Below are 26,778 nucleotides of genomic sequence, written 5' to 3' on the forward strand. Positions count from 1 at the left end.
AGAGTGAAAGGGTTTCAAAAGGGTGAAAGTGGTTTCATGGAAATCTAACCGTTGATTTTTTTAATCTATGGTTCAGATTGGTGATCCATGTGTGTTGTGGGAGAAAGAATCTAACCATTGATTTTTTTTAATCTATGGTTGAGAATGGTGATCCATGTGTGTTATAGGAGAAAGAATCTAACCATTGATTTTTTTAATCTATGGTTGAGAGTGGTGATCCGTGTGTGTTTGTGTGTTGTACATTCATCTACTAGTATATCTGTATTTTCATACACGCATTTGATCGGGATCAGTGCCCAAGACACGTATTAAAACATCTACTAGTATATCTTTATTTTCATACACGTAAAAATTATAAAAACGTTATATTAATAAAATGTATAAATAGATTAATTTAAAAAGATCACTAATGAGCTACTTCGTATAACTTTGTAGTTTGTACTAATACATACGAATAACGATGATACGAATATTTATCTATGAGATATTGACATGGTTAGATACCACGTGTTAATAATGTGTAGTACATAAGATCGATTGAACTGATCAATATGACCTTGTTAATTAGTCATTACTCATTAGTGTTTTCTTTCATTATACAAATAAAAGCACTTTGTAATATCTTCATAATTTCATGAAAATATATAATGATAAACGATTCATAATTATCAGTCTTGTTGACTAATCAAGTATCGAATTACCAAATTGCAAATTTCCATTTCACAAGAAGTCAAGAACTCATCAAGTCATGATTATGATTGTATGCGTAGTATATAAATGATTAAATAAGAAGCATATAATAACCTAATTGTATAACAATAATACATTAATACACTAATTCTTATAATCTACTTCGTAATAAACTAGTAAGATCAGTATGACTAAACTTGAAACAGAGCATAATATGTATTTATAAAATAAATGAGAATTTGTTTATAATATGTTGCCTAAATATGAAATGATTCGCGACTTGCCGACTTTATTTAAAACTTGTGAACGCAAAAGGTTAGCAAGTACTATCAAATTTCAAACCAAAGCCATTTAAGTGCCCGAATCCAAACAACTCGATAAACAATTTATTTTTTCAAACCGAAAACCGACCCGAACCGTAATTTAGTAAACTTGAAATGGAACCGATATGAATAACGTTAAAGTGGTTAAACCATCGAAGAACCGAACCAATTATAAATTGAACCGAAAAAGAACCGAACCGAAAAAGATCCGAACCAGTTACAAACCGAACCAAAAAAGAACCGAACTGTTTCTAACCCGAAACCGTTTCCAACCCGAAACTGTTTGAACCGGGATAAAAACCGCTTACACCGCACCGTTAACAAACCGCAACCCGCCTGCACCGAACCGTTTACTACCCGAACTGTTTACAACCCGAACCGAATTAAAACCGCTTAAGAATAAACCGAAACCGAATCGAACCGATAACTATTTAAACCGAACCAAAACCGACCCGCGAGACAATTAAACCGATTCCAAACCGACCCGATTAACTACCGAACCGATTTCAAACCGAACCGAAACCGAACTGTCAAACCGTTTTGACAGTGCTAGTATTTTGTGTTTCATTTGTTTTCCCGCTTTTCAATTTTATTTAAGCACTCTCTCTCTTCCATTTTAAGCGTGCGCAAAGTTCTCCATTGAAGCTTGCTCAGAGCTTTCTCTCCTCCATTGAAGCTTGCTCAGAACTTTCTCTCCTCCATTGAAACAACTTCTCAGGTAACATTCATTTCCTAACATTAATTTCACATTATAGACTTTGGTTTAGTTCCACATTATCTTTGTTTTACTTGTTATACTCAATCTAGGGTTCTTCCGACCATTGAATTATTGGTTATAATTACTGAAATTTTGAAAGATAATTTCGAGAGTTTTTTGTTGCTATGATTTTTCTATGTGCAATTGAGGTTGTTGCTCTAAAGTTATGATTTTTCCATGTGCAATAATATGCGATTTTTGGGCTTAATTTTGTAATTGACCCAAATTTGGTTGCTCATATATTGCAGGCTTTTGTTTATAACCCTGTAAAGTGTAATGGTTAAACGGAACACTAAAAAAAGAGCTTCTCTCCCTAGACCCGGGGCTGCCACCACTCCTGCCGTGGCTAAGGGACGGGGCCGGTCTTACCGTCATCGGCCAGGCACAGTTGCTCTCAGGGAAATTCGCAAATTTCAGAAATCTGTTAACCCATTGATTCCTGCTGCGCCTTTTATCCGAACAGTATGTAGTATTTTCATCAACCAATTTGAACAATATTTAATTTTTTGCTCATGTTTAGGTAGAAACAAACTCAATTGGCCATTTTGTGCAATGTCTAACCCACTATTAACATGAGACCAAGTTTTGTTTAGGTAGGAATATGTAGTGTTTATAGAAGTATTAGAGAAAGTATATGAATCCAAATTTGAAAATATAAAAAAATTCCAATAATTCCCTTTAAGGTGATTGATGTGAAGCCTAGTAAACCCTGGTTTGCTTCATTTGCTAAGAGTTGGGATTGAAGTAGTGTTTGTTGTCAGTACCTTGGTATACTTTAAGTGGAGGTGTATCCGAGTTGATGATATGTTCTCTCTTATATGGTGGCAATCTAATTTGATATATTAAAAACTTAGATGTAAAAACTTAATTGTTGTTTTTGTATATAGAAGCTGAACTTTCCTCAAATAAAGAGGTGGATTGTTGACTGTAAGTTCATATAAGAGCTTAGTGAGGTAATAAGCCAATCATTTTAGTGTTATCTTATTGACCTAATCCTTCGCAGTTGATGGGACATTTTCAAAAATGTCATTGTATACTAATACTGCCTCCAACTTAAAGACATTTTCACCTTCTTTTGGCTTGTCCCATTGTATCAATCTTATCTGGTTAACCAATGCATATAACATACATCCCAATATAACCTTTTCAATCCACAACTAGTAACATATGTATTCTAATTTAGGATGTCAGAGAAAGTCAGTGAAATTAACATGGATGATAACAATATACTTTGTATAGTTAGAGGGAGTACTGTTGTTAGGAAGATTAAAACATTAATGATAAAAACACATCCTAAAGCAGTATACATGAAAACTACTTTCAAAGGAACTATAATTAATAAAGGACCCTTGCTTGCTTTTGTGACTTGCAGGAGTTAGGGATATCACCAAGTTGCATGTAAAAAGCTACTGTATTGTCTAATACAAGGGTATGCTGTCCAATCTAAAACACATTATCTTTCAGTCAAAGTTTCTATTGGTTTTCATTAAAAGCTCTCGAGATTTATATTAATTTGAGGTGATTCATGAGTTGGTCGAAGTCTTTAGACACGTTTGGTTGCAAAGGGAATTAACTTCCCATGGTAATTTACAATTCATGGGAAATTATTTTCTTCCTCCAATTCCTAGGAAATTGCTTAGTGTGTTTGGTTGGCATTAGGGAAATTACAATTCCTAGGAAATTTGATTGACCTAGGGGGAGGTGGGTAAATGAATTCCCACATTATGTGGGAAATTGAAATTCCTAGGAATAGGAATTTCTATTTCCTCCATTTTGCATTTTTTTTGTTTAACCAAATAACACACCATTTATGTATTTCCTAGGAATTTTGAGTGCTTACATAAAATTGTTGCAACCAAACAAGGCCTTAAACTAATAAATTGCCTATGTAAGATCATTCTACTATCCTTGTATGAATCAGTTAATTTAGTTTCTCTATCAACCTTTTTTATGCTGCATAAACCAATATTTCTCTATTTTGATTAAGCCTGAGTAAATCAGATGCTAACTTTTGCGAGTAGGAATAGTACCTACTACTATCTGATGTGAACTGAGTATATAATTTCGATAATAGGGTGTTCTCCATCAGTTTGAGCAACTATCAAATCAGTCCTCAAATCCATAAGTTTTTCTAAGTTGAACCCTAGATCTTGTTGAATCTAAAGCTCTTAAATTTATTCTCAGTCTGGTACTTACAAAAAATGTATTCACAAGTTCAAAGCCGATACTCCAATCCACTCTAATTCTTGATTGATTCATTTTTCTACTGTGGATGCTAAATACTAGCATGAGTTCTACGTATTTGATTTATTAGTATACTTCTTGAAAGATCACTTTGATTCACTTCTTTATGTTATTTGGAAATTGTATAATTTGCTGGTCCATATCCTATTCTTTATTAAGGGAAATGTATTTTCCTCTTTGGTACTTGTAAGATGACTAATGTGTGCCCATTACCAAGTTCTTTTCGATATTTGGCTCATGTATTGAGTAAGAGAATATCAACTCGTGATAGAATTTTATTGGTGTGAAGCCGTGAATTTAATTCTCAATGACTTGGGGAAGTAGAATTAAATGAAACCATGAATGTAAGAAGTGAATGGAGCACTTAGATAGTGGTAGAGCTATTAGATGGAAAAGCTAAGTTCAATGAAGTGGAAAGAAGTGAGCGTGAGCCTTCATTTGTCTTTTTGATTCTAACCAAACTATAATAATGCATCAAAAGCCAATCTAAATCGTAACACACCCAAATGATAATTGTCCTGTACGTTACAATGAAACTTTATTTTTCTGCCAAATAAAATTAAGGAAAATATAGCCAGTTGAGTTCAAAATAGAGAAAGATGGTCTGACATTGTTAGAATTTCATTTTAATATCATCTCATTTTAATTAACATGTTTATATTTCATATTTTTTTATTTTTTTTATTGCGAAATGTAATGCACTAGGTTAGATTTGCTATATGCCATTATGCCCCCATCTAGGTTGGGTTGGAGAATTTCGGGTTTGGCTCTTTTTTCATGTCTATGTAATTTGGGTTTAATCAGAACAATGCCTTTTAAGTTTTAATGAGACTGCACTAATCTATTATTGTTATAGTACAATTTTTATGGTTGGTTTGGTGCTTTTAGAACTTTTTTGTTATGGTAAAGAACTTGCTACCTTTTATCTCTTATATTTCTTGCAATTTTGGTATACACCACCTCACTGACAGTTATTTTTATAGGTGAGAGAGATTACTCACCAGTTCTCCCCTATGATTGGTCGTTGGCAAGCTGAAGCTCTGATGGCCATTCAAGAGGTTAGACCTTATTTTATGATCTTTTAATTTCTAAGTCCAGATTTTAGTCTGTATTATATTTCTGCCAGAAGTGTATCTGTGTCAATCATAACTTGGTTTATGCTTGTGTTTGGGCATTGTCTTAGGTTAGTCAAACAGGATTTGAAACAATCTCTTCTTATTGATCCCTACACACTCATTACTGTATAATTTGATGGCCTTATTTTTTTTAACTTTTTTATTAATATTTTTTAATGTGTTTTCATAGCTAAATTGGGAATCAGATTGAGAAATAGATAAATATTTACCATGAAAACAATTGACAGAAAGGGGGAAAGACTAACTTTTTGCACAGGATTAGGTCCTTCAGAATGTTGAATTTATCGGATAATGAAGCACTCTTTTGAGTTTAGAATCTTTTGACATCATGTGTTTTAAGCTTTAAGTACTTTATTTACTTCATGCTCTCTTCCTAATATGTGGTTGTTTGACTTCTTTTCTCTATCTAGACTCGAAAGGACATCCAGTCTTTGTTGTTTACGATTATGAAGGAGGCCAACTGTACTCCCCCCCCCCCCCCCCCCAACCCCAACCCCACCCCACCGGCCCACCCCATCTTATTTTTTTCTCTGAAAACTTCTGGCTTTGACTAGTGAGACTTTGTATAAGTCCAGATTCTTGATTTCAATAATTATATTTCTTTATGTTCAGATGCTTTTGTTAAAATCCTTTATGCATGTGCTTAATAGATAGTTTGTTGTGTGTAGGCTGCGGAGGCTTTCATTGTTCGTTTGTTCGAAGATGGGATGCTTTGTGCCATTCATGCCAAACGAGTTACACTCAGTAAGTGTTTGGAGTTATTTGGGGGTTGCTTCTGTTATGGATTAAGTTAACACAACTGGGTATCAATTTCATGACCAAAAATCTGGCCAATAGGTTTTTATTTTTTGGTTAGAAAATTGTCCTCTGCAATTAATGCTGAATCTTGTGTCCATGTTTGTTCGATGCATCTACTATATCTTGTCTAGTAGCTGCTGCAATTGTGCTCAATTAATTCCTAGCTAATTCATAATTTCTCTAAGAAATTAATTCACTTTATAATTACACTTCATGTTATTTCTCTGGATAAGTCTTATCCTGATTCTTAAAGGGTGTTTCACCTCATAATTGACTTGATTTGCTTTATCAGAACTTTCTATAAATCATGTTGCTGAGTGTCATGATTTATCCTGCTTGAGTGCAACTAAGCTTCTATTTCCAGGGATATAATATATTTGTTGACTTGCACACCTCTGCAAACTTAGCATCAGATATCCAAAATAGATAAGTTTTTATGCATTCTTCATCCTTGTTCCCTTTAGCTTTGGCTTAAGGCATTGGTTTTTGTCTGCTAACCACCAATCCACCATAAAATACTCAGTAAGAAAAAAAAAATAATAAAAGATAACAACCATGTAATTGATAGTAAGCGGGTTGGTTTGAAATAAATTAATTGCTAGTGGTAGAATATTAAAATCATTGGATGTAGCCCTAGTTAAAATACAAAAGAAAGGGGTTTAGACAATTTGGCAATTGCCCACAAGTGCAGGCATTCTTCCTATTCTTGATGATCTGATGAAGATGAGCCATAAGCGTTCCTGTTCATATATATGTTAAAGTTGTGGACAGTTTTTTTTTTTATCATTTGGGGTCATGTAATCATCAAATTATAAATTTTAAGCCTTATGTAATGATTGTTTAAGTCACAAAAGGCAAGGCCTCAATTTTTGCAGAATTCTCTTTAAACTAGTTGAAAAATGGTATATTTTGACTGGTTGCCTTCCTGCTGGATTTCTCTTCTGATTTACAATTTTGGTGCAGTGAAAAAGGATTTCGAATTGGCGCGAAGGATTGGAGGGAGAGAAAGGGGCTGGTGACTGATATTTATAGGCCAAACACTTGTATTAGTTGTTGATTTCACCTGTATATACTGCAGTAGACTGTAGTCCAATGTAATCAGAATCACCAGATGGAAACTGAGCAACTCATGATGTAGCATCCTTTTTTAGTGGCAAATGCAGTTTATGTTGTGTGGCTAAGAACAATTGTTTGATTTTACTGGTTATTGGAAACCAGCATCTTGAGAACAACTACTTTCTAATCTTTTTTGTGTCAAAACATACTGACAGTTCGGTCAAGAGGAACTTACAGAGAAGAGCGGGTTCCCATTTGCTCGAAGATAGCACTGCTGTGTCACTATTGCGCCTTTGTTTGCTATTATAGCATCTTACAGACAACCTTTTGTTGTCAACTATAGAATGCTGAAATGTGAAGCACATAATGTTTGACTGGAGATAAATCAGTGATTTTAAGTAGATAGCACATAATGTTAGCATTTCAAATTCGTTTTGCCTGAGAACTCATTTGTTTCTGAACTCCTTATAATATATTTTATTTATTTATTATTTATTTATTTATTTATTTATGTAATAGTATTACAAAATATTAACGTTAGTAGTGAGTAAATGACTTGTCCTCTTTGAACGATCCCTACTATCTATCATTTTAGGATGGTCCTAACTTTGGGGGGGTGCTAACAACGACTCCTAACCCATTTTTACCGGCTGGGTCGATTAATATTCGTTAATAATGCCATGTCTTGTTTTCGTTAGGAGTTATTAAAAAGCTAATCCTCCGCCACTCTAAACACCCACCTCCATCCTTTACACCATCTTCATGTTATCTACTAGCTGCCACACACCCTATCCTAGCTACCAACAACAATAATGTTTGATGAACCATATTGCTACCACCACTCTCGCTTGCAATTTCGGTATGGCTTTGGTGGCTTAATTCAATTCATGGGTCGTAGGGTGGAATTGGTTAAAGATGGGGATGACAAGGAAAGGTAGGTGGTATGAAAACTTGGGTGCATTGATGGTTAAGGGTATGGTGGGTAGGGGTGTTCAAATCCGGGTACCCGGTTTTTCGGGTACCCGGATTACCGGGTAGTTGAATCGTCGGCCCATGTCCCGACCCGAGAAACTCGGGTACCCGGGTTTCGGGTACCCGAATTTCTCGGGTCGGGTCATAGGGTACCCGGTTTCTTTTTAAAAAAAAAAATCAAATGTTGATATCGAAATTAAACATCCAATTGCTTGCTAATGTTGCCAAATACATAAACAAGTTCAAAAACATCTCAAGAACAAGGCTTCTGCCACATTGATAATTATTTCTAACAAAAAAAAAAAAAAAAAAGATGAATATGTGATATAGCTTGTTAGCGTTGATATCAAGACAAGTAGTGTGCTGGACAGTTGGACCATGATCTAATTTCAAATAGGAATGCTACTGATCAATAAATTAGACTACATTTACCAAAAATCAAAATTTAAGTTCTTAAAATCAATATCCAATTATGAAAACAGCAATGTTCAATCATTTTGACAGGCATTTGAACACTAAAACAGCGACTTACCATATAATGAAGAGGTTGGGGAAGAATATTACTAAGATCTGAGAATTTTAGTACATTTATATATGAAATTGAAAAAAAAATAAATAAAACTTTAGTTTTATGCAGATTTAATTTAATGGAGATATTGTAGTGTAGTTGTGGCGGTGGGATATGCTGAAGAAGAAGAACTTCATGAGAGATAGAGAGAGTGGCTGGAATACAGAGGAACAAACTAGAGGATAGAGAATTAGAGAGGTATAGCGGCTGAATAGTTTGTGAGGAATAGTAGTACGAAAATGAAACCCTAAGTCTAAGTGGGTTGGCTGGGCTGGGTGGGGAGTAAGAAATTTTATTTTTATTTTTTAACGGGTATCCGGGTACCCGAGAATAGCAAAGCTTGTCCCATGTCCCGGCCCACGAAATTGTTATTTTACCGGGACGGGTACCCGACCCAAAAAAACAGAAAAAAATGCTAATTTCCCATCGGGTTTTTTGCGGGTCATCGGGAAATCGGGACGGGACAACCGGGTCGGGTTTTTTTGAACACCCCTAATGGTGGGTGCAATGGTAGATAGACCAGGAGAGGAAGATTCAACACGTAGCAACCTTAGAATCATTTTACCAGGTCATAATAGGTTAGGCACTTTTAAGAACCCGTCCCCCTCACATTTGGACCGTCGTGAGTTATCGATAATAGGAACCTTTTAAAAAAAATATTCATGGTTGGGAGCTTGGAATTGATTATTATAATCCAAGGCTACAAATCCATATAGGTAACACGACATGTAACTCTTTATAGAACTATTGTTGTGATCAAAACAATTCGTTACTTGTACATGTTATCCGTATCCTTACCCTATAAAAGGCGGGGATCACAAATAAGAATTGCTCAAGTCTTGAATCCTTATGAATAGTGGCCGGACGATTTTACCCCTGTATTTTGCCTTTGGTTTCCTTATCTACAGTGAACTCCCTATATTGCCCTTCAATTTGTTTGCATGTGCACATGAGTGGTCCTCTTTTCCCTTGCGGCAACACGTGTTCCTCTCTCTCCTCTTACTTCAATTCTGTCTTCTTCCATGCTCACCTAATTCTCCTCAGTGTTTCTCTCTCTAAATTTGTGCACAAAAACCCAGAAAAATGGATGAAGCAATGGAAATGGAGGAGGAGATAGTTCATGTTTATGATGTTTTTGAGATTGATTTTGATTACGAGTTTGATGCGACTCGGTTCTTTGATTTCACTCGTCCTGAGTCTGAAGATGAGTCGAGATTTTCCGAGTCGTGGTTTTCAAGAGCTCCTGATTATTTTCCTTCTCGTAAGTAGTCTTTGTTTAAACCCTAATTTTGATTTATATTTTTCGTTTTTGAAATGGGGTTTTCTTGGATTTTTGAAAGATGGTGCATTTTTGTTTGGGTTTATGAAATTTATGAATTGGGAAATGGTGGTGGAAAATTTGAATGTCTTGTTATGTAATTTAATGGTTTAGGATGGAAATTAGTGATTGTTGTTGTTAATTTGCTTTTTATTTATTTTTTTATTTCTTAATTTGAAATGTTGCTGCTTGAATTTATGAGCAAAATTACATACTTGTATAATCACTTTGTTGGATTATAACTCAATGTAGCTTATGAGTTCAGAACAAATCTTTTGATATTCAACTTCCAAATCTAGGGTTTTGGCCTCTAAACCTAATCCAACTTAATCTAAATTCAATTGCAGAAGACGCCTCTTCACTCAAATTTCAGACTGTCGATTTCATCGATATGCACATCGCGAGGTAGACTGAGTGTGATATTATTTGTTTTTTTTTTTCATGTGTTTTTTATTTTTATTTTTATTTTTAAGCCTTACTGTGGGATTCCTCAAATTGTTTAAATTGATTTTTCTTTGGTTTTGGGTTTGAGGTTAATTTGATATCTTTGAATTGTTGATTTTGAAGTTAGACAGAGAAATAACGAGTCATTCTTCCAATCGCAATTGCACCTTGGTTATGGAAGCTCTTGGCATCTCAAACAGGTACCATATCTCTCCATTTATTTATTGGCTTGATTAAAACGAATTAATTTGGATGGGTGATTTTTGAATTTTGCTAAACCATGAATTACAGGCTAGGAGGGTGGTTTTGAAATTCTTCTTAGAATTTAGCTATGATTTTCCAAGAGCATGCATTTATGAAATTATGTGATTTGTTAGGAAAAATTGTTTTGATTTTGGAAATTATTTACTTATTAAATTGTTCTAATTCTTCAATATGTAAGTTGCATTTCCCTCTAATTTTTTCTGGGTTTCATTAGTTTAAGTTCATAATTATTTGAATTTTTCTTGGATTTTGTTTGATTTCTTTTTGTTGAGCTTACTAATTGGGTGCTTGAACTTTAAATTGAGTAACTTTCTTGTGAATGAATTGAAATTATATTAATTGTTTGTATTTAATTGAGTTGTCAAATATTAGACTGTTAGTATATTGAGTAGAAATTTTCTGGGTTGTACAGTTTTTTTCAATTTGATGCAATTGAGCTATAGAATGTCAAATTTCACTTGAAATTTCTAGGGTTTTAAGTTCAATCAACTGAGTCCTTTTTCCATATTAGGGATTGTGATTTATTTTTTGTGGTTTAAGCATGTTAATTATGATGGGGTTTGCTAAACTTGGGATTTTGTTAAATTATACTCCGTATGATTTTCTTTGTGTATGATGTTTGGTAGTCCCGTTTCAACTTAACATTGGGGGTAAAATTATAATGTTTGGGTTATGCTAACTAATGTGGGTGAAATTAGATGTGCCATACAATAATGTTGCTCTAATCTGCTTGCTTTTATATACTTATGTTACATGGAGCTATAAGGAAAAGCATTTTTAATTAGTTCTGTTTCAGACAACAGCCAGGGAGTGATAACACAGTGTTGGATGCTAAAGTTAGAGCTTGAAACTTTGCAGAAAGGTAGCTCCTACACTCAAATTCCTTTATGTTGCTGAAATTCTTGTTTACATGGTTCTGTACATTTCTCTCTCATTCTCTTTTCTTTCATGTATCAATCTCTCCAATCTTCATTCTTCCCCTTTCTCCATCCTTCCCTATTTTTTTAAAAATGCAAATTTTAGATTTTACTATGATCAATGGTTTTTGATAGGTTTTGTTTTGGGTTTGCAGCTAGATGACGAGAGATGCTTATGCCCCATGGTGATGTCGCAGTATTATTTCTACTACAGGTCGGGTTTGATTGGGTTGGCCAACTGGCTCCAGTTGCGAAGCTTGACTAAAGATGGGTTGTCTTATTTGGAGAAATTTATTGTGGAGTTATTAAGTTGGGATTAGTAAAACTACTACTTTCTTATGTGAGTGTTTAATTTGGTTGTTTTGTTTAATTTTAATTTTTGGGTGGCATGATTAGCAAAGAGTTACAATATAGCTCCAGATTATGTCTCCAATATGAAAATTTTAAAAATGGCTAAACTTAGAAAGCAAAATTAGCTTAGGTTGTTTGTTGACTTCAGCTTGCAAATTTGCAATTAAGGCAATTTTTGTTGATAACTAAACCTTTATTTTACCACTCTGACCTATGTTCTCTATTTGTCAAATATTAGTCTTTAGAATGTGTTAGGTTTGAGTTAATATTCCAAAAATCAATTCAAGGAATAAATTTAAGGCTGTGTTTTTATCATAATTTTGAGGTTTGAACATACGGGTATGGACCATGGGAGATGAGCCTTCCCCTCAGCACATTATGGACCATGAGTAAGACCTCTTCTCAAGTCTATTACTTATCTATTACTTCTTATTTGGTAGCTTTGGCAAATAGCAGCTCATTGAGTCATTGGCCAACTTGTGATATGTGTTAAATTTCATTACAGTCGAATTTGGCTTGGGGATTTGAATTACTGAACTGCACTACCTACCGAACTGCCAAGGCTCTTGTTGAGATGAGAAACTGGAAAGCCCTGCTACAGAAGGACCAGGCATGTTTCTGAATTACAAAGCATCTGGTTTTTGCAGAAATTATTTTCTGCATATGCAGAATAATACTTGGTCTGAATTTGTGTTTTATGCAGCTGCGCATTGAACAGAGGAAGGGACGTGTTTTTGAGGGATGGAATGAAGGAAAGATATACTTACCTCCTACATACAAGTACTTCCATAATTTGGATAGATATATGCAGGTGCTGATACTCATCAAAAAGAGAAACAAAGAATTCCTGCATGGTAAATCTTATGTATATTTTCATATTGTATACTTTTGCCTACTGATACTGATATTTTCATCTTCCATTTTTCTTCTGGTATTAACTAATTTCTTCCTTATTTTTTTAAATTTCTCTAATTTTAATTTTATTGATACCTTTTTTTTTTGTGGGGTTATTTGATTCAGCCATTGTTGATTAAGCGTAAGTTGTTATATAATTTCTGTCATTATTGTCAATTTGTTGGTTTTTTTTTCAGCATATCTTTATGTTGGTTGATTTGAATTTGTCCATTTTTATATAATGTGAAAAAGTCAATTGGGTTGTCTACCAAATGTTCGATTATATGTTCTTTAAATGGTACAAACCCAAATAACATTAAACAAGAATTATGTTATTGTTAATTAATATTATGTCCAATATACATTTGGTGAGTAGACATGTGAGGGTTATAACATCTGTTTAGACTGTTGGTTGCCTGTTTACAGCGTCTTTTTGGCTGAGGTAGAGTCTCTCAGTCGAGGCAAAATCAGGAAAAGTATGAGCTGCTCTAGTGCTCGTATAGAAGTGGAAGAGCTATTGCCACAAAGACCTGGATACACAGGATTCAATTTCTATTAAAGGGATTGATATTTGAAAATCAAACAATCAGGTAATTCCTTTGCTCTTTTCTTTGAGGCACTTAATATCACTTTCAAATCCTGAAAGTACCTGAACTTCTATGCAGAAATACGTGTCGCAAACAATAATTATTATTTGTTATAGTAGGAGCTTAAGAATGATAGTAAATAGTTGCAGTTTTTATTATCTATTTTGATATTCACCCTTAATATTTCTTGCTAATCAAACATGTGAGATGATTTTCCTCATGTTCATAATTCTATTTTACATTGTATTTGTTTCCTTAAAATTCTTACATTTTGAAGTTTTGTGGTTTCATTTCAGTTTTAAGATTAAAGAATGAAGAAAACGATGAGAGGAAGGGAAGACGAGGCAACAATTTTTGTCAAATACCTCTAGAAATTCTGCAGCTTAGGCTAGAGGAAGGTAGAGATAAGAAATCGGAAGAGGGGAGAAAAGAGCTTAACAGCGGATAAGGGCGGTGGTAGGTGTCGTTTTTTCAGCTTTTACATTGTACCTCCATTGAAGTTTACTCTGAGTTATCCATCAAAGCAACGTCTGACCTTTGTCTCCATCATTAGATCGGCTTCCGAGGTAATTATCTTCCATTTCTCTCTCATGATTCTTTAAGGTAAATTCCCCCCTTCTTCAAATAGCAGTGTTACTTAATAAGTCTAATGAGGAGCTCAACTGCTCTGCTTTGTCGATTTTCATGGTGAAAAAGGAGGAGATTGAGAAGAATATGGAGGTTCGTGGGTGAGTTTAAGGTCAACTTGACCAATCTATACTTATATATTAAAAAGCGTTCCTAAAAATGTTTATGTGCCACATGGCACCCTCGCCACGTCATCATATTCATATTTGAAAAATGCAGATTCGAACTCACAACCATAAAAATACACGTTAGATGACTTACCATCTCATCTACATAAATTAATCATGTTTTTTTATTCGACTCATAAATACATATGGATTAGAGATCTGAACCATTAAGAACTGCAATTCTTACAAAAAAAATCGATTCTATTATTATGATAATAATTATGTTTTTATTTTCATTACATTATAAATTTTATACAAAGAACATGTTTATATAAATAGTCAATAGTTGTTCCATAATTAATTTATTCAAAGATTTAATGCAAAACTATTAAAAATAAACAAATAATGAATAAATAAATAATAAAGAATGAATATATTTATTCAATTACAAGTGTTCAAAGTAACAACCCGGAGCATCCCCCGGGCCATACACTAGTTTGAGGAGATTAAACGCTTCTTCCCAGGTAGCTCTTCTCAAGCTCTTCTCAAGCTGCATCTCCTCTTCAATTTAGGAATAGGTAACTGATTTTTTAATTAGAGAAAGCAATTTAGGAATTAAAAAAAAAAAAAAAAGACATAACTTTAATTTTTCAAGGGTATCCTTCTTTGTTAATAAAATTCCCCTCTTCACTTGAATTTTCTTTTTCTTTCGGTGAATTTATTTGGAGTTTGATATTCGATGGATTAATCTACAGGTTTATTTGGGTGTTTTTTATGAGATAAGTTCCAATTTTCTTAACAAGGAAAGTGATTCTTTGGATTTAGGTTTTAGTAGGATAAGGGTGTTTTTTTATGAGTTTAGTTCCAATTTTCTCAATTCCTCTAATTATGCAATGAACTCATATTCAGTTGACTATATGTAAAGCGATTATAATAATTTGTTGCGTTCGTTGTACTTTAAATAATTTTTCCCATGTTGTTATACATGATCAGTTGCCTTTTCGAGTATTTTGTTGAGGATGAACTTTTTGAGATATGAATAATTTGGAAATGTCGAGTTTATTAAAGGTTGATTAGTGATTGTGCATGAAGGTATATAGTAATCACCACTGATTGTATGAAATTGTGTATGAATGTATATAGTAATCACCACTGTTTCAATTTTATATATTGTGAAATTTTACTGTATTATCACATCATCATTTGCATTCAGGGAGAGACCTTTTGTTTTAGATTGTCAAAATTGATTTTATCCATTGATTATGGATTTTCGGAAGTTTTTATTATGCTATTGGGGAAAAAATACCATGCTTTGTAGGAGGCATTTTCTTCAATTGCTTATTGGTAATGGTTTCTGGCATGCTCCTTCTCCTTTTCTGATTAGTCGATGGAAGGGAAGTTTATTAAACTTACTTGAGAAGGTCTTTTACCTCTATATAATGGTGAAAAAAGGTAACATAGCTGATAAATGAGGATTTAGAACTGAGAAATGTGCTATGGTGTTATCAAGAAGAGGGGAAATAGAAGAGAGAACAATTGATTTTGATATTTTAGTGGCTTTAGGATTATCGATAAATTCTGACAATCAAGTGAGGGAAAATAAAAAGAGGTAAAGATCATATTACTTACTATTATATTAATTGGCAAGGAGAAGACATGGGGAAGGTTGGTTTTGTAAAGTTGAAGAGTTTGGGGGAGGAAGAAGACAAGGGAATGTTTTAAAAAGACTTTAGATTGTTGTTATTAGTCATGTTAATATGGGTATAAAATTTAACCTCTAGGATTCAGGGTTAATTTCTGGGACATGATCAATTCCTTTGGGTTGGTAGATTTTATACTAGACGTTAGGGATGGAAGTTGAGACCAACCAAGCCGTAGTTTTCTAATAGAAAGAATTACTGTCACTTTGAAAGAACTAAATAAGAAGCTGTTGGTGACAACTTACAATTACTTGTTTATGCTCCCTCTCGGTTTGCCGCTGTACTTGCCTTTTGGAGAAACAATTTTGGGCAAATGTTATTTTCATTGTGTTTTGGATTTAAATAATCATGTATCTAAATCTGAACCTTGTATTCAGTGCTTGCGTTGGATCTAGCTTTTTGGAAGATTTATCGTTGTTGCTTGTCTTCTGACTATTTGTATGTCTATTTTCTGTAGTCAATTGATGTGATGGATTATTCATTGTTGGTTGGTATTGACGAAGAAAAAAGGGAGCTGGTAGTTACTCCGTATTATTGATTTCATGGTTCAATATGCATTGGACAAGCACCTTGAGACTTGGGTGAAGGCCTCGTGAATTCTTGGTGGTCCAAAGAATGCAAAACCAACAGCCACCTCTCCTGATCAATATAAGAAGCAGTTTAGGAAAGCTATGACAGCCTACTTCCTTATGGTGCCTGATCAATGGTCTCCTCTAATGATCCTCCCTACGAACCTATGTCAGAAATTAATGGTTTCACCTTTATTTGTTGTACAAGTCTCGAGTCTTTGAATTTGTTACATCATAAGTTGTAACATTTATTAATTTGTTTAGCTCGTGATTAAAAAAATATTGTTGTAATTTCTTGTTGTCTTCGCTGTATTCTTGTTACATTTATTAATTTTGTTGTAATGATCAACAGTCTTCTTTATTAGATTTAAAATATTCATTTCAAATCACAAAGACAAAACGTTATTTACGCTGCGTTCATTATAGATTTCCTTAATTAATTCAAAAACTTATTTTTGAACAATTAACTTCTATAATAATTACTTGCAGCAATAAAAAAAACTTCTATAATATTTACTATTTTTAAATTTCCATTTTATTAAGTTTTCCAAGTTCATTATTAAGGGAGAGAGAGAGAAAGAGAGAACACTTAAAAATTAGAGCAATTATCTTACGAAAAAGCTTACTAATGAAATGATGAACCACTTTAGCTAATTACATTTTCTAATCACTGGAGAGAGATAGAAAGAGAGAGAGAGAGAGAGAGAGAGACTAATTAAGAGAGATCATTTGAGAAGGATCACCGCACTTAAGAAAAATCACTTTAAAAAAAAAAAAAAGACTACTTGACAAAAATTACTTAATAAATTATGAGAAATTAACTTAGAAGAGTTACTAATAAAATACTAGAGAGAGACCATTTAAGAAAAATCAACTAAAAAGTAAGACCACTCATTTAAAAATAGAAAGATTACTTAAGAAGAACAATCACTTAAGAAGAAAGATCACTTAAGAAAATCAACATACTTATGATTTTCAACTGTTGTTTAATTCATTGCCTACAATCTATACTCTACTCTACTAAACCTACTAATTTTTAATTACCACAAATATATAGAGAGAAAAAGTGAGAGAGATTGAGGAAAAGAACAAGTGAACAACAATAATTATGAACCAAGCATGTAGGCTAAATAAAAATTTATGGCCGATCGATATGCACAAATCTTCTCTAATGTTTAGAATAAAAATTCAGTAAATCAAGGCAGGAATTCAAAATTAAATTATTTTTTAAAAAATCATTCATAGATAATCGTTTATAAATATTTGTAAGAGTTAGTGACGGAATAACAATTTAATCCTACTCGAGAAGCAAAATTATCATATCCAAATAAGCAATATTTATCAAGGAAGAGATAAACAATATTTTTCGAAACAATATTTTTCAAGGAAGAGTTTTGGGAAATAAAAGAATGGAGGAGAATACTTTTTAGAGTGTGATTGAGTAAGGAGATGATAATATTTTTTAGAAACTTTAAAAAATGTTCATAATCATAAAAGACGAGGGCAAGATAGAGAAAGCTAAAGGGGAGGGTGGAGAAACAGAATAAGCAAGTAACGGAGAGTAGCTTTCGGCAATTGGATTTGGTGAAAAGGAGTGGGTGAGAGAGAGGAGAGGGAGAGAAAGTGAGGAATAGAAGGGAATGAACGAGGAAAAGGGGGAGAGAGAGAGAGAGAGAGAGAGTTGGAAGAGGGAAATGTGTCAAGAGAGAGAGAGAGAGAGAGAGAGAGAGAGAGAGAGAGAGAAAGAAATGGGGCAAGAGAAAGAGTGTTGAAGTATATCCCACCAAATAACACATGTAAGAGTCCCACATTGATAAAAGTTGAAAGACTCAAATACTTTATAAGACTAAGGGGCTAAACTTCCTATTGCCATATAGTTTTGGGATGGAACCTCCCTTTAGTCTTATGAAGTGGACTCTCTCTCTTAGTTTACAGGTGCGGCCTAGACCCGTATTTAACATGGTATCAAAGCCAGACCCACGGTTTGGAACCTCTAATGGCTTGAGTATATTGTCAGGCCCATGGTTTGAGACCTTTAATGGCATTAAGTATTCTAGGCCAAATTGAATTGGATCATGTGATCCTTGAGTTAAAGGGACCTTACATGTGAGGGGGAGTGTTGAAGTATATCCCACCAAATAACACATGTAACACATGTGGGGTGACAAGTATGAATTAACTTTGTAAATTTTGCTATATCATTAGATAAGGAAGGAGACGAATAAAAGCAGGGAGAGTGATAATGGTTATTTATAATATGTTTTACCCACCACTCACAACCTTATCACTGTGAAAGTTTCCCTTTTTATAAGTAAGCATGTGAATGGTGCATGAGGAATCTAATCGTAAAATGTTATTTGAAATTGCAAAATTGTAGAAGACGAGAGTATAGTCATTGGAGAAAGAACATGTATTCCTTATTTACACGTCCATGTTGATAATATTAGAAATACATGTTTAGATAATGAACCAACATTAAAATATAAGTTACTAAAATGTTCAAAGCCAAAAGAGCTATTTAGTTTTCAAAAAAAAAAAAAAAAAAAAAAACAAAAAACAAAAAAAAAAAAAAAAAAAACAAAAAAACAAAAGAGCTATTTATTTAGTAATGCAACACAAGAACAACATAGTTATGTTAATTCAAGAACAAGCTTGAAAATGATTGTTTACTTAATATAGCTTGATCATGAACTCATTGATTAATTCTTAATTAACATAAACTCGACTCCTAAACTTGACAATTAGATATGATCAGGATATATAGAGAGAAAGATTTAAAGGAAATGAGAAAAAGAGTGAGCAAGAAGTGAAAAGTACAATTTAACAATTAGCTTTGGATAAGCTTAGCTTCTTTCACAATATTTATTGATTAATTAATCAGAAATGACAAGTATGAGAAAGTCAAACTAAGGATCGTGCTCGAGTCTAACATAATCAAATAGACCAACTATTGTATTTTTATATATCTACCAAATAATACCCATCATTAAAATGAATCCAATTCATAGCAACAACCAAACAATACCATCTTAGGGTACCTCTCAAAAACAAAAGTAGTAATATTGTTGGATTATTGTTTAGGGTGTAATTAGTATTGCTCATTGGACCAATTAATATAATTATTACATTTTCTTAAGTTAAATTCTGAAGAAAGATCATTTGAGAGAGAGAAAGAGAGAGATCAATTACGAAATAACACATGAGAGAGAGCGAGAAAGAGAGAGAACATTTAAGAAAGATTATTTGAGAGAAACCAATTAAGAAAAATCCCTTAACAAAAAGAGAGAGACCACTTGAAAAAAATCACTTATGAAAATAAGTAAAATTGTCTTAGAAAAAAGGTTACTAAAATGCTAAAAAGAAAGAGAGACCACTTAAGAAATATCACTAAAAAAAAGAACGATAACTTAAGAAAAGCAGGGCAATTAGTTTAGGAGAAACTAAGGGAAATTAAGGACAATTAGTTTAGGAGAGAAACTTAGGGCAATTAGCTTAGGAAAGGGAGAGAAAGAAACCATGAGTGAGAGAGACAACTTAAGAAAGATCCATCACCTAAGAAAGTTAGGACGATTAGCTTATGAAAACGTAATTATCTTAGGAAAAAGGCTTACTAAAATGCGAGAGAAAAAGAGACCACATAAAAGATCACTTAAGAAAATCAAGGCAATTATCTTAAGAGATAAAAAGAGAAATAAGCCACTTAAGAAAATTCATTTATGAAAATAAGGTCAATTGTCTTTGGAGAGGTGAGATACCAATTAAGAAAGATCACATACAAAAATCGAGGCAATTAGCTTAGAGAGAGAGAGAGAGAGAGGATAGAGAGAGGGGCCACTTATAAAAAAGATCACTTAAGAAAATTGAGGCAATTAGCTTAGAAAAAAGGTTACTAAAATGAGAATGAGAGAGAGAGAGAGAGGTCACTAAAGAAAAACTACTTAAGAAATTAAAATCAGGGCAACTAGCTTAGGAAACGACCTACTAGAGATGAGGGATATCAATCTTGAAGTCGTCACATATTCAGGGGCAGCATGATTGACACTATTTTCTCCATGATTTCCTCTTTTTGTCACTGTTAATAATTTTTATTCATTTTTGCATATAATTTAACCGTAAACCAGAATTTCCACTTGAACTATCACTTAGTATAACACACTCAACAATAAAATCATTTGAGAGACCACTTAACAAAAAGAGGGAAACCACTTGAAAGATTATTTATGAAAATAAGAAAAATTAGCTTAGGAAAAAGAGTTACTAAAATGCTAAAAAGAAAGAGAGCCCCTTAAGAAATATCACTTTAGAAGAAAAATCACTCAAAAAGAAAGATCAATAAAGAAAAGAAAGATAACTTAGAAATTAGGGCAATTAGCTTAGGGGATGGAAAGAAAGAAACCATTACTGAGAGAGACTACTTAAGAAAGATCCATCACCTAAGAAAGTTAGGGAGATTAGCTTATGAAAATGAAATTAGCTTAGGAAAAAGGCATCATAAAATTTGAGAGAAAAAGAGACCACACAAAAAAGATCATTTAAGAAAATCAAGACAATTATCTTAATTTAAGAGAAAAAAAAAAGCAACCACTTTAGAAAAATCATTTATGAAAATAGGGTCAATTGGATTTGCAGGGATGAGAGACCAATTACGAAAAATCACATACAAAAATCAAGGCAATTAGCTTAGAAGTGAAAGAGCGAGAGATGGGTCACTTAAGAAAGATCACTTAAAAATTATGGCAATTAGCTTAGGAAAACACAATTAGCTTAGGAAAAGGCTTTCTAAAATGATATATATATATATATATATATATATATATATATATATATATATATATATATATATATATATATATATATATATATATATATATATATATATATAGAGAGAGAGAGAGAGAGAGAGAGAGAGAGAGAGAGAGAGAGAGAGAGAGATCATTAAGGAAAACCCACTTAAGAAAATCAGGCAATTATAGCTTAGGAAGCGACCTATTAATAGACTTGAGAGACAGAAGCCACTTACAAAAGATCATTGGGATAGACCACTTTTAACGTAAAAAAAGGAGAGACAACTTAAGAAAGCCCACTTAAAAAAGAAATTAGTTTAGGAAAAAGAGTTACTAAATGCTAGAGCGACATTGAGAGAGATACCACTTAAGAAAGTTTTCAATAAAGAAGAAAGAACACGTACTCAAAAAGAAATATCATTTAAGAAAAGAAAGATCACATAAGAAAATCATCAAGAGACCACTTACGAAATCACTTTAGATAATCGGGCAATTAGCTTAAGAGAGGGGCATGATAATCGAGAAAATCAATAGAATGCACTTCATTTTTTTCCCTTACCAAAAATATTATTATCAATTTTTTAAAATAATAACCATGCTCAATACTTCTTTAGACACATATGTAACAAGCACCCGAACATAAATTTCTTTTCAAACTCATTACGTATTTGAAAAAAAGAAAAGAAAAACCCCCACATTTCCGCACCTAAAGACAACAATTACACGCTAAAATTTCAACAAGCAACGCGCTAAAATTACACGCAAAACACCCTAGTAACCTATAAAAGCACCAATGCACTTATAAGAATTGTATCCTTATGAACAGTGCACTGCTGAAAATGCCCTTAGATTTTGCCTTTGCTTTTCTTATCTACAGTAGCCGGACGCTTTTACCCTCCATTTAATTTGTAAATTGAGTAGAATATTTCTGGGTCGTTGAGTTTTCTCGATTTGATGCAATTGAGCTGTAGAATGTCAAATTTTACTCTAAATTATCTTAAATTTCCTCAAATATTGTTGGGTTTTGCATATGATTTGACTTTGTGTGAACATGAAAAGGCTCAGATTTGTACACTTTGGTCTTATATTATACTCTGTATTAAGAATATATGATACTCTGTATCATCATAAAGGTTTTTGTTAATTGGGCCCTGTGCTCTTGTTGAAATAGCATGATAGGCATAAGAACTATCACATCAAAAAAATCAAGGCAATTAGCTTAGAAGAGAAAGAGGGAGACCACTTAAGAAAGAACACTTAAAAAAATCAAGGCAATTAGCTTGGGACAACATAATTAGATTAGGAAAAATGCTTAATTTTTCAAATGAGAGAGAGAGAGAGAGAGAGAGAGAGAGAGAGAGAGAGAGAGAGAGAACACTTAAAAATTAGAGCAATTAACTTAGGAAGAAGCTTACTAATGAAATGATGGACCATTTTAGCTAATTACATACTCTGTATCATCATAAAAGAATGTCCGAAAAATGGTTTTTAGGTAGTTAGAATGCCATCTTACTACCTAAAAAGGGGTTAATTTCATAATTAAACTCATGAAAATAGAGTATGTGTTGTGTGCGGGCATTAAATTCACGAAAATAACAAAATTTTTCTTAGCTCTTTGTATCCTTATGAAAGAATGATATTATGTGACATTAATGTTAGCTATTAAATTTTGAAGCTTTTGTTGTTTTGCATTGTAATGAGAATTTGATTGTTACATTGGTCATCGCATGGTTATATTGATTGTCTATGGGAATGAGTGTCGGTGTTAATAGTATTTTAGAAATTATTATCACGTAGAAAAACAAATCAAATTATATAGTAATTAGAAGCAGATGAAGAGCTACTGTCTCACCTTAAGACAGTTGACGCAAGCAATGACACACTACATGAATAAAACTTATAGAAACTCAAATCTTATATGTTGTTCAATCATAATTAATTAGAAACACTTCTTGTCAAAAAAAAAAATTAATTAGAAACATTGGTGCTTCCGCGGTGTTGAGAGTCTTGAGATCAAAAGACTACCTTGTACATATGGGCTTTGTCGTAAGTCAATCAGCTTTCACTGTGTGAAAAATTGAATTTATTTAATATGTGAACCTGCTGTTGTTGTGATACTAAAAAAATTGTGCCGTTTGGCGAAACAGGATGGTGCCGCACTTTGGTGTATAGGATTTCAGAAGGTTCAACGGGGTCAAGACGTCAAGGAATTTCAAAATTAGGAGGTTATTCACATCATGTTACTATTTTCGTTTAGATCCACCGGAATGTACGTAGACTTGAAAGTGAATACCAAATTGCCCATTTATTTTCTCCTGCTTTAGTTTTGTCTTTTTTTTTCCCCTTTTTTTTTCTTTTTACGTGTGGCTTGTCCCACTGTTTCACTCTTCTTCCCTGCTTCTCTCTGAGATATGGATATGGAATTAACTGGATTGTGCTCCTTCTCTTTGGAGTTCACCTCCTTTTTATCTTCCTTATTTCTCCTTATGAAATTATCAGGCCCCCTCTATTGCCCGTCCTAAATGCCCAACATGTCCAGAGTTATGCAATTGCTCTTGTCCTAAATGCCTTACATATTCAGAAATTCACAAACATGTTTCATAGGATCGCAATTCTATTAGTCTACTCAAATCATGTTTAATCCCAATTGATGATTTTTTTTTTTTTTTTCCGGTATTACTATGCAGTGGTTTGCATACCGGAATTTAGTCTTTAAGCCTGAGTGGTAAATCTCTGATTAGATCGAATTAAATTAACGATCCTACAATATTATGCCAAATATCACATCATATTTAATCGTTTATGTTTCGGGTAAAAACAATGGGACCTTGCCGAAGGTCCAGTGAGGTGGTGAAGACTAGACTCGATCCGAAGGATGATGGACCGAGGGTTTCCTGCACAGCAAACACACGTAAACTAGCCTCGGGGGTGTTGCCGAGGAAGGCCCCTCCGATGCTAAAGTTAGTACAATGTGTAGAGAGAGAAAGCTATGCCAGAGAATTAATTGCTTGAGGCTTTGTTGTGTTATTTACAAATGTAATATTGATGGCTTTTATACCTTGGCATATATGGGAGAAGTGGGCTTGGGCCCAATTGACATGCCTTGTGGACTGATCTTGACTTTAGCATTATTTGGAGAGTTGAACCTTGACCTTGGGCTTTTAATTGGATCATTTAGTGACTTGGCCCAATTGGACTAAATTGGACCCAAACAACTTGCCCCCCAGACCCGATTTGGAAGAATGACGGGTCGGGTTTTAATTAACCAGAAAAAGGAGGGAAGTAAGTGATTTAATTAATCCAAAAAGATTTAAATTTAAACCGCCATTAACGAGATAACGGCTGAAGGATGGATAATTTGTGGAAGTTGGACGGATAATGGGTAGTTAACCATTAATTAAGGGCAAACGTGTTTAACGGTTACTTAATGAGGAATTTAAGAGCAAATTTAAGCGTGAACCCCTAAAATTCCCATTTTCTGGAAATAAAACCAAAAAGGGACGCACTCTTTCCTCATTTCTTCACCAACACGAGATTGAACCCCGCAAAAGAATCCCTGAATCCGCATCAAAACTTCGCTGAATCCCCGAGAAATAAGCTTAGAAACCGAAATTCGTTATTCCGAACTTGTAGATCGGCGAATTCCGCTTCAGATAAAGGTAATTTCCTCTGATTTTTGTTTGATTTTTTTTCGAATTTGAACTCCTTCCCCCTTTTCTTTCGACTTTTTCTTCAAAAACCGACAATGGTGAGAGGAGTTAGAGGTAGAGCCCGTGCTCCAAGAAGAGCGAGGCAGTTCCCCGATCTCAGGAATAGGATTGGGACCTGGAACGGACAAGGAGTGGGGTCTGACCCTGCTGAAGGGATTAGGGCGACCCCAATTTCATCGGCGCCTCCTGAAGGAACGGAGGAGCCGAGCGTCTCTGGGCAGGACGAAGTAGTTCCCGCTCAACTTTGGGATGTCCTTCCTGGATTTCAGGAGTGGCAGGACGCTGGAGTAGCTTCAGCCATGATAAAGAACTGCCCCTACCATTGGTGGGTACAGCACGCCGAAGTGTATCGGTTTGCTGAACAAATAGAGCTGCACTACGACATAATGGAAGCTGATGGGTACTGGTGCAGAATGCCCATTGCATCTGATAGAATCCATCGTCCACCCCCGGGGTACGTGGGGGTGTACACAAGACAGCTTCAGTATGGGCTGAGGTTTCCTCTAGACACTTTTGTCCGAGACTTGCTGATCCACTACAGGGTCTCCCTGTGCCAACTAACTCCCGTCAGCATCCGAAGGGTGATGACGTACTTGTGGGTTTGCAAGTTTTTCAGATATGTGCCGAACCTCCACTGCTTCAAAAAGCTTCATCGGCTAATGCCAAACATTCAAAGTGGGCACGGTAATCATGGTCCTGGGTGGTACCGAATTGAGTCTCGGCCTCAGTATTTAACCATGTGGCCGAATGACTCCTCAGACAAGGAATGGAGGGGTCAATGGATCTGGGTTAGGGCGCCCACAGATCCTGCTCATCCTTATGTCTTCAGCGCTCCCAGGTATCTATCTGAGCCTGACCCTGAGATGGGAAGCCTGGGCCCTCCCGAAGATAGAGGCCCAGATCTGCACCTTAACCAGCAAAATATTTTCGGCCGAATGCTGAACCCTGGGGGTGCTGGAGGCCGAATGAAGTATATCCCGGAGACTTGGCTCCCGGATAACCACTATATTTTCCAAGAGCACATGCTAGCAGCTGTCGGCCTCAGCCGAAAGTTCAGGGATGGTAAGCTTCTTCGGCTGGGGCCGAGGCCTTTATTATTTATTCTTAGCAAGAATTTTGTTTTGCACTTTCCTGCTGAGCCGGTCCAGCATTTTTATTTTGCCGAACTGACCTTTGCTCTTTTCTTATGCTCAGAGCGGAACGAGACAAACGTCGGCATCGACTACAATCGTCTCGGCGTCAACCAAGAGAGACTTATTATCGATCGGGCCCCCGCTATCACCGATTCAAAGCACAGGGAGGTCCATCTAGATCAGAATCATCTCCAAATCGAGGCTGTTGCCCTCTATCAGAGGCAGAAGCCTTGGTGGAAGAAGAGAGATCCTTGGCTTCAACTGCTAGCTGAGGAGCTTGAAGCCGCCCGTACAGCCGAGGAGGTTGCACGGGCTATTGAAGCTTGTGAAGGAGGTGAAGGGTCCTCCAGGGCTGCTGAAGAAGAAGCAGCAGCGAGGGCGGCTGAAGAAGAGGACGAGGCTTTGCTGGAGACCTCGGTGAGTTACACTTAACTTTTTTGCTTTGAAATCTCTTTTCTTTTTTTTTTTTTTTTTTTTTTTTTTTTTTTTTTTTTTACTCACACTCTTCCTGCCCCCCCCCCCCCCCTGTTTTTTGCAGTCTGAAGGGAGCAAAAGACATAGAGAAGGAAAAGCCCCTGCTCGTCCTGAAGATCAAATCCAGGAAGACTCCGAAGAATCGGATATGGATGAACAACCCCTTCAGAAAAGGAGGAGACGGATGGCCATCATCGGCCCTCATGACTTCCAAATGGGGCCGAGGCCGGCCGGCATCAGCATCAGAGAGCCCGGCGAAGGCAGCGAATTGCCGAGGGTTCCCCCACCACCACCACAATCTCCACCGAAGACCCCTTCCCCACCTCCTGAGATGGAGGTGGACCAAAAGACTCCT

At 34.9% G+C, this 26,778-nt stretch overlaps 2 protein-coding genes across 12 annotated transcripts; both read left to right on the forward strand.

Moving 5' to 3' along the window:
- The first annotated feature begins 1,616 nt into the window (after window positions 1-1,616).
- Window positions 1,617-8,220, forward strand: LOC145576485 (histone H3-like centromeric protein CENH3). The gene is made up of 5 exons (XM_081634243.1): window positions 1,617-1,731; window positions 2,019-2,232; window positions 4,998-5,072; window positions 5,819-5,894; window positions 6,912-8,220. The coding sequence occupies exons 2-5, from the start codon at window positions 2,047-2,049 to the stop codon at window positions 6,965-6,967; spliced, it is 393 nt and encodes a 130-aa protein (XP_081490369.1). The 5' UTR covers window positions 1,617-1,731; window positions 2,019-2,046; the 3' UTR covers window positions 6,968-8,220.
- A 1,179-nt stretch (window positions 8,221-9,399) lies between these two features.
- Window positions 9,400-16,664, forward strand: LOC145574690 (type I inositol polyphosphate 5-phosphatase 4-like). 11 transcript variants are annotated; one of them, XM_081632534.1, is made up of 12 exons: window positions 9,400-9,805; window positions 10,210-10,267; window positions 10,434-10,506; window positions 11,356-11,432; window positions 11,643-11,827; window positions 12,164-12,227; window positions 12,344-12,448; window positions 12,542-12,692; window positions 12,859-12,874; window positions 13,159-13,322; window positions 13,616-13,885; window positions 16,211-16,664. In XM_081632534.1, the coding sequence occupies exons 1-4, from the start codon at window positions 9,628-9,630 to the stop codon at window positions 11,416-11,418; spliced, it is 372 nt and encodes a 123-aa protein (XP_081488660.1). In that variant the 5' UTR covers window positions 9,400-9,627; the 3' UTR covers window positions 11,419-11,432; window positions 11,643-11,827; window positions 12,164-12,227; window positions 12,344-12,448; window positions 12,542-12,692; window positions 12,859-12,874; window positions 13,159-13,322; window positions 13,616-13,885; window positions 16,211-16,664. The 11 variants fall into 11 exon arrangements, with proteins under 11 accessions (XP_081488660.1, XP_081488667.1, XP_081488665.1 ...); XM_081632541.1 differs by having other exon boundaries at window positions 10,430-10,506; window positions 11,643-12,227; XM_081632539.1 differs by having other exon boundaries at window positions 10,430-10,506; window positions 11,367-11,432; window positions 11,643-12,227.
- Window positions 16,665-26,778: the final 10,114 nt, after the last annotated feature.

This window comes from Chenopodium album, chromosome 13, assembly GCF_948465745.1.
Source record: "Chenopodium album chromosome 13, dcCheAlbu1.1, whole genome shotgun sequence".
Lineage (NCBI taxonomy): Eukaryota > Viridiplantae > Streptophyta > Magnoliopsida > Caryophyllales > Amaranthaceae > Chenopodium > Chenopodium album.

Excerpts from the sequence above, each read along its gene's own strand:
- LOC145574690 (XM_081632535.1), top strand. The coding sequence starts at position 9,628 with ATGGATGAAGCAATGGAAATGGAGGAGGAGATAGTTCATGTTTATGAT. Across the intron at positions 9,806-10,209 it reads TCCTGATTATTTTCCTTCTC|AAGACGCCTCTTCACTCAAA; the intron begins GTAAGTAGTCTT and ends ATTCAATTGCAG. Across the intron at positions 10,507-11,355 it reads GCTCTTGGCATCTCAAACAG|TTCTGTTTCAGACAACAGCC; the intron begins GTACCATATCTC and ends ATTTTTAATTAG.
- LOC145576485 (XM_081634243.1), top strand. The coding sequence starts at position 2,047 with ATGGTTAAACGGAACACTAAAAAAAGAGCTTCTCTCCCTAGACCCGGG. Across the intron at positions 2,233-4,997 it reads CTGCGCCTTTTATCCGAACA|GTGAGAGAGATTACTCACCA; the intron begins GTATGTAGTATT and ends TTATTTTTATAG. Across the intron at positions 5,073-5,818 it reads CTCTGATGGCCATTCAAGAG|GCTGCGGAGGCTTTCATTGT; the intron begins GTTAGACCTTAT and ends TGTTGTGTGTAG.